The following is an 8,119-nucleotide window of genomic DNA, read 5'->3' as shown; positions in this document are numbered from 1 at the left end:
GACATCCCACGATATCAGCAGGACGTCCTGTAGCTGTTGATCAGATGGCCGAATGTCCGCTTCGTGGATATCCCATGGAAGTCCCGCGAGACGTCCGTGTGATGTCTGTAAGACGTGATTTGTACATCGCGATGGGACGTCCGGTGGATGTCACATGGATATCTCAAATCGCCTAGCTGGACGGAGAACAGAGGGAGCACCCTTTGCCCTTCCTTATATTACTAAACGAAGATATAAATGTCCTTTATGATGCTTGAATACCCTGCTTCCGAGAGACGGGCTTTCCATCGTCAAAAGTCCTAGTTGAATGTCCATCCAACTATGACTCCTGATATAAAGTCCGTCACTCGGAAGCAGGACATTTCCCGCACCATAAAGGAAATTTAATTAAATCTTCATTTAGTAATAAAAGAAAAGACAAAGGGTGCAAACAATGTAATTTCTGTAATTAATTTCGACGTAGCATTCTAGTGGACATACTAATTGAGAACAGAGAAAAAAGTTTCTAGGAAAACTGACTTAACCATACCAGCTTCGTGGAAATGTGGTGTAATCTATAACATACCAAAAGATCCAAAATAACTAGTTGCGGGTTTAAAATATGTCGCGATAACCAACGAAAGCAGCTCTGTCAACCATACGCCCTGAGCGAGAGTAGTGAATGTTTTTTAAAAATTTTAGTTTAGTGTCGAGAGGATTTTAGTTTGCGAACTATCAGCCACCGGTACCGAATCCTATCAGCTGCGCAACAAAGTTACAGATAATTAATGAAGAGAAACGGAACTATCAACTATCAGATTATATATATATATATATATATATATATATATATATATATATATATATATATATAGTACAGTATGTAATACTTAATTGAAAAATTGATTAAAATTTTGTTTTCAATTTCATAATTTACATTGAGACTAAAAACCAAGTACAGTACATTTCCTTTCTTTATTCCAATAAATGCTAAAACTACGCTAAATTACTGTGTACAATCATTGCTTCCACATAGTATTATTTACATATGCAAATAATGATACAAACACAAAATATGACATACATCACAAAAGGTTTTTCAGTATAAAAATAAATGCAACATGAATCCAAGAGACTGGTTCTCAACCTTTTCAATTCAACACCTCGATTACCAAAAGTTGTTGAAAAATATGCTAAATTCTGAGTGAATTTCAAAACTTACAAAAAAGCAGTTACGTACAGTACCACAACGAACTGAATCTCATAAAAAGTCCTGTAATTCAAGTTTAATCCATGTAAATCCTACACTTCCATTAAAAATAAAAAAGAGGATATGTAACCTTATAAAAGGTTATCCCAATGTCTTTGCCTTGACCAACGAATGTTTTTTTTTTTTTTTTTTAAAAAAAAACCTTTGATTCAACATAATCTGTTTGTGACTAAGTTGTAAGAAGGAGAAGAAGACCGACTTTAATTTAGAATAAATAACTGGGGTATTATTATCACTCAAACACATTTCTTGAAAAACCTACAATAAAAAAAAAATCACCCTTAACTGCAGATTTCACAGATCAATAAATCTGCATGACAGAACATCAAAACAATGCGTTTTTAGTTTTATTTTACATCTTTTCTTGCATAATTAATCATTGTTAGTGTTGTTCTTGTGCCTGAGAGCCCGCTCTTTAGCATGACGAAGCCACTTGTTTATTACATCTGATATCTCTGCATCGTTGATGCCTTGCAATGCTTGTGATACCGCACAGTGCCTGCAACAATAAAAAGAAACTATTAAGTAATTGATTATGTACAATATAAAAGATGTTCAGAAAAACGGGTCACAAACTTTCAGGGCAGATCAAAAGAAAAGTTCTTTCAGTAAAGAAGCGCGTCGTTTCGGAGATAAAAGCTGCCGAAAACGTGGGAAACTGAACTTCAGAAACTATTTAACGTTATGATGCTAATTAGTGTGGTGTAAAGCTTAACACTTGAAGTCATACCTACATTAGTTAGAAAATGCGTGTTTCAAATCTGTACAATGCGTTCGGACGGGATTACTCCGAAAGGCGATATAGAATTTTTTAAGGTGTTCCTTACGCACACATTAGAGTTTTGGATTATATTTATATATATATTTTTTCACATCGAGCAGGTATGACTGAGTGCGAAAGCTTAAACCGCACTCTGTACATTGAATAGTTTATGAAATTCGATTTTCCACATTGTCGGCAGCTTATATCTCCGAAACGAAGCGCAAAAGACATGTTTAGTAAGGCTTTTCCCTTCTGTTGATGAATCTTTCTGGCCTGAAACTTTGTGACCCTTTTTCCTGAACATCTTTGTACTTAGTACAAATCTAATAATTGTCTACAATAAGAATGAGAATTTAACACAATTGTCAATCTTGTAATATTTGAGATTTCTGAACTTCCTTTTTAACATTAACTCTCGTTATCCAGGTTATTTCCAAGAGATCCGGACGTAGTCATCAGATGAAACTTTTCTTAAGAAACAATACCATTGAGCACTTTTCCTATTTTTTTTTCAAGGTATTGTTAAGTATGTATCCTACTCCCATAAACGGAGTTCAGGAAATAGGAATATTGCTGCTGTCCATGAAGTGCACGTAAACATAGATATATGACATATAAAGAATGGATATAAAACATTGATACATTATTAACTTTCGGGAATAATCCTCCCTTCTGTTGAATGAAGTCCGAGAGTCACACGGATTTAAAAAGTCATAATAACTAAGTGGACTAAGACGTGAAAACACTGAACTGCACTACTTTGTCTCTGTTCAGTGTTTTCTTTACATTTGTTTGTTGCCTTCTTAAACGTAAATAACAGTGACAATGTTTCTTGACATCAGTTGTTTAGTTCAGCTAGTTTCCTTAATTATTTTAATCCACTTGATTTTCCTACTTGATTCAACAGAAGAAGGAGAATTGGCTAATTTTAATTTTATATAATGGAAATTGGCTATCCATTTTTCTTAAGAGTCTTTATCCCGGCGAAATTAAAATACCGCTAATTTTACAGTAATTATGCGATATCTTCAAATAGATAAAAGATAATTAAAATATGGAACAAAAGCGCCCTAGACAATATTATTTTGCGTAAGGTACCGTTATCACAAGTCACCTAGTGGCTTTCCGTTTTTAGCTGTTTAGAAACGCGAAAATAAATGCCGATTTTCAAAATGGCTCGAAATCGAAAGCAGATAAGTGAGTCGTGATAACGGTATCTCTTGTAAAATAATATTGTCTAGGGCGCTCTTGTTCTACATTTCGATTATCTTTTATCTATTTGAAGATATCACATAATTACTGTAAAATTAGCGGTATTTCAATTTCTCCGGGATGTATCCTTTGAATTATATTCCAATAAATACGAAGTGATTTACATATAACATGCTTGTCGTTTACTCTTCATACAAAGCTTTACAAATGAATTAATTACATCTATAATGTTCTGCAAATGGATTAGTAGCACGTCAATCATATTTTCCAACGTGGTCTCTCATTGCATCATTAAGATTAATTTCTGGAATAGTTAATATTCGTTTACAAATTGAATGTCGGGGTTCAACAACCAGAGATGCAGAGGTGGGCGCGATATCTAAGTGAAAATACCTTGTTTTATCTGTAGTAACTGCTGCGGGATCTTGGCTAAAGGTGCTAGCTCGATCCATTTCCTAACCACTGATGCTTGACAGTTTTTTTTTTTTTTTTTTTTTTTTTTTTTTACAACTGCACCCCATCAAACGGTCCTGTGTCATTCTACCTAGAGAGAAATATACCTGTCCCTTGAGGTTCTGTTAAAAGGAGTATTTTAAAGTACTTACCAGCTTTGTTCTGTAATCTTTATCCTTTCGTTTGGATTCTATGGCATCCATTTGTTGAACAGAAGTTATGGGGAAGTAACTGGACAAAATCGAGGCTTCTTGTAAATCCAATTCAACAGTCTTTTTCTTTTCGTCTATTTTGTTCTCAATCCTAGCTAAAGATTGACACATACCGGTATCGTTTATAGTGTATTTGATACTAGCCATTGTTCGAAACATCTGCTGGTGAAATCCAGTTCACCCTAGCAAAAAGAAAAATACAGTAAATTCTTACTAGTTGGTAATAAAAATTACGTGCAATACACTTCAAATAAAAAAATTAAAGCTTAGCCGGTAGAGTGCAGGATAATGTATGAAGTACATATACATCATATGGAAAACAATATCGAATCTGAAAAGATTTCCCTAACAAGTAACCTTACCCAGTTTCACGCCGACTTGCATGGAACTTGGAATTTTTTTAAAAATTATCAACCGAATATTTTGTTGCTTCGTCGTTCAGTAACAACGAAATATAGAGCCCAAGAAAACAATAACATGATATTTTGGAAACATTAATGAACTATTGAGAAAAGGTACGTTTTATTATTACAAAGTCTTGAAGCATATAAAAGAAAAAAATGTACATCAGAAAAATCTATTACTCCAAGTAGCGCGACTGACCCTGGGTTAATCCCATCGTAACATAAGTTTCAAATCCTAATGTAATATTTACGTCGCTTATATATATATATATATATATATATATATATATATATATATATATATATATATATATAATGTATATATATATATATATATATATATATATATATATATATATATATATATGTATATATATATATATATATATATATATAAACTAGATAGTTGCTGTTCTTTCCGTTTACAGCAGGCTGAGGCAACTTTCAGCTTTTGGAAATGGGGTTTATTTGCTTTTTGAATAATGTTCACATTCTTCGTTTTAATTTAACTGTGTACATTAATTCCTCGATTGTTCACACTTCGCTAGGAAACTGTATGTATGTGAATGATTTTGTGCTCCAAACCGTGTGCTTACATATTACAATTTTGTCAATAGTTAAAATGCTGCGAAAATATTATTTAAAATACCTTTTCGAAAGCTTTTTTAAAAGGTAGACCCTTTATTGGACACTTTCGCAGGTTTTCAAAAAAAAAAAAAAAAAAAAAAAAAGGTGGGTTTTTTGTGTAATCAATTCTGGAAATTTGTCCAATTTTTTAAAGCCCTGCCTCGTTTTAAAATTCAGACATTCCGCAGTTCAGTTTGCTGTATTACCACGCGCTTACCACTACTAAATGTGGACAAAATTATCTTCCCAAGGGTGAAGAAGTCATTGCTGTATCTTTTAACGGTTCTAGTTATGGTCGATTTCTTGTACTTTCATAGGATTAATTTTGCATACACGACGCCATCTTTAAATGTGAATAGCCTTGCTCCGAATGGATTGTTTTAATAAATAATTTGGGATTGTTCATTGCACACATGAGCCATTCACATATGTTTGTGTGAACAACATTGCTCATGGTCACTTGACACATGTTCCGACCAGTGACAGTTCCAGATTAGAACTGCAAGGAGCGGGTTACACAAGCCGTACCTCATGTTGAAGATCGTTGGCATACCCAAAAGGGATAGTATACATGAAGCTGCATCAGTCCCCGAAGGAGCAGGACGCTCATACTTTTAGGGATTATTCATTGAGTATGTACGAACTTACAAAGGGGGTAACAAAGCGACTTTTATTTACTTATCGTCTGATACGAAAATAAAAAAAAAACGTACCTATACTTTATATCTGCATGTGTAGTGCCCTTGTACTTTATCTATGACTGTGTATGGAGGGGGGAGGGGAATTTAACGCATATCGCATGTCTTGTGCACATGGATACTTCTTACTACTGCACTACGTAGAAAATTTATGGTATTTCATATAGAACTGGTAATAGAACACAGAAGAAACGCAGATCAGGGGGTTCTCATGTATACTATTACCCCAAAAACAACTTTTACTTACACCACAGGCTATGCTGTTTGCGGAATGATGCAGATATCTACTCTCTATTAACATTTTTATAGTATTTTTACATACAAGGACCAAATGACAGGATTTTAGAATGTGCAGGCTAGTGACTGATGCAAATTTAATTTTATATTCTTAAGTACACTGACTAAAATGTTACTAAATATAACTCTCCATGTTCACATTATCAGATAGCCCTACCAAATATAGTCCAGTGTCCAGGTGAAATATGTTTTAAGTAATTGTCAGTGAAGTCAATAGAGGGGATTTATAAGTAATTATGATCAATGTGCCGTTGCGGGGGTCCAGTGTTTTACGTGCGAAATTTAAATTTTTTCCACTTCCCTTGATAGATTAGGTTATCATTGCTTTACTAATAGTGATAATAGTAAATAATCATACTTATGACACAACGAATGACATTTACTAATTTTGGCCCTGTACTTAAGAAATACGTCAGAATACTTAATGCCAATCATACTGGGAGGCACAAAGTGGACTTTTACCGGACGGTGTTTTCCTGCTTCACTGAACATCGAGACAGGTATTCCGGCAAATATCCTTCGGTAATTGCCTAGGAGAACCCCTTCTTTCATACAGAGTCGAATGATGCAAATCATCGTTCTTTCGTTCCTAGTGATGTACACAACGCTTAAAAAGGGGGTGCAGTGTGAGTAATACAGTTTTGGCAAAGTATCCTTGCAATCAAAACACCCGACTCTGCACCCTCTTTGTGTGCTATTTCCTTCTTTCGCTCCAGGTGATGTCTAAAATTCTGAAAGTGGGGTATACAGCCGAGTGTTTCGAATGCAAGGACACTTTATCGGGACCGTGTATGTACTCTTGTAGTCAAAGATACACCATCTGCACTGCCCTTTTAAGCATTGTTGACATCATTAGGAACGAAAGAACGATAATTTTCATCATAGTGGACTTCTGGCCAATTACCTATCTTTCCATGGGTTCTTCCTTTTTTTTTTTCAATTCACCTTACATCACCAACTCTTCCTTCCGGTACATCATACTGTTTTTCTGCTACTTTTGGACCCCCGTAACGGCACAAGCACCGTAATTATTAGCAGAATCTTAATCTAACCTACCCAACCTAACCCACCAAACGAATTGTATCGCAGAAGTAAACATAACGTAATATAGTCTAACAGCACGAACATTTTCCAAAAAAAAAAAAAAAAAATAGAAATGTCGATAAATTTGGTAGAGCCATCTGCTACCGAGTTTCAGAAATAATTTTAGTAACATTTTGGCGTAAAAATATGCTAACATTATTACCATTGCACGATTATTAACATTATTAACATGTGCAGTGGTCTACACATTCAAAAATCTTGCCAGTCGGCAAATTGTTACAAAGAACAAAATTGTCACGTAAATAAAATGTACTATTTCTAAACCAATAATTTTCACTGACCGGCATTAATATGTTTTTACTGCTTCTCCCACAGCTCGCTCCTTGCTGTTCATTGAACTGGAAGTGTTACAGATCGGAACATATCATATCACTGTGTATTTTCTTTAAAGTAGTACACAAAAGGGTTTACATCCCATTTGTCGCATTAGAAGTGACATTTTTTTTATCGCTACAGTAAACAAACCTAACTTTAACTAACCTATAGTCAGAAATCACAGTTTACGGTATCAAAAACTACATTTTTCTTTTTCTTTTTTTTTTAACGTGACATATTCGATTCTTTCGGGAGGATTGAACTGCATAAATCTTTAAAAATCACTGCAAGTTATATTATCTAGAGTTGAATCGAGCTATGTTGCATAAATTATCACATTAAATACCTCAATTTTGCTTCGCTCAATTGCATCAGCAACTTCTGTTGTTTCTCGTAACTGCCGAAAATACACGCTGCGACTATCTAGTTCACAAGCAATGAAATTACTGCACATTTACACTTGATGTGTATTAATCTATTTGCAACAGAACTGTATTGAATAAACTGAAATTACTTACCCTATATTCTTCAGCCCACTGACTAGTTACTTCCATCACGGCCCACCTTGCGCAGTGCATCATGGAAACAACTGCTTAACGTTTCGCGGTCCTCAGCTTAAACAATGAACGATCGCGCCGCGCTGGAAATTTCTTGAAACATAGTAAGAAATTATTATATAGTGAATGAACTTTATTATCATTATTAATTATCTGAACATTATTACTTCGTTATTGCAGAATTATATACAATACGATGGACCAATATAGTAATTATATAATACATTT

The 8,119-nt window shown here is 34.4% G+C and overlaps 1 protein-coding gene across 2 annotated transcripts; it reads right to left on the bottom strand.

Moving 5' to 3' along the window:
• Nucleotides 1–943: 943 nt before the first annotated feature.
• LOC145690404 (uncharacterized) lies at nt 944–7,810 on the bottom strand. Of its 2 annotated transcripts, none has more exons than XM_081765251.1 (3): nt 7,681–7,810; nt 3,830–4,071; nt 944–1,748 (listed from the first exon to the last, which is right to left on the bottom strand). In XM_081765251.1, the coding sequence occupies exons 2-3, from the start codon at nt 4,046–4,048 to the stop codon at nt 1,665–1,667; spliced, it is 303 nt and encodes a 100-aa protein (XP_081621377.1). In that variant the 5' UTR covers nt 4,049–4,071; nt 7,681–7,810; the 3' UTR covers nt 944–1,664. The 2 variants fall into 2 exon arrangements, with proteins under 2 accessions (XP_081621377.1, XP_081621376.1); XM_081765250.1 differs by lacking the exon at nt 7,681–7,810 and adding an exon at nt 7,301–7,461.
• Nucleotides 7,811–8,119: the final 309 nt, after the last annotated feature.

The sequence above is a fragment of the Thermobia domestica genome, chromosome 7, assembly GCF_964235325.1.
Source record: "Thermobia domestica chromosome 7, izTheDome1.hap1.1, whole genome shotgun sequence".
Lineage (NCBI taxonomy): Eukaryota > Metazoa > Arthropoda > Insecta > Zygentoma > Lepismatidae > Thermobia > Thermobia domestica.
The sequence above is the reverse complement of the archived record's forward strand: the minus strand, read 5'-3'. Positions and strand labels throughout refer to the sequence as shown.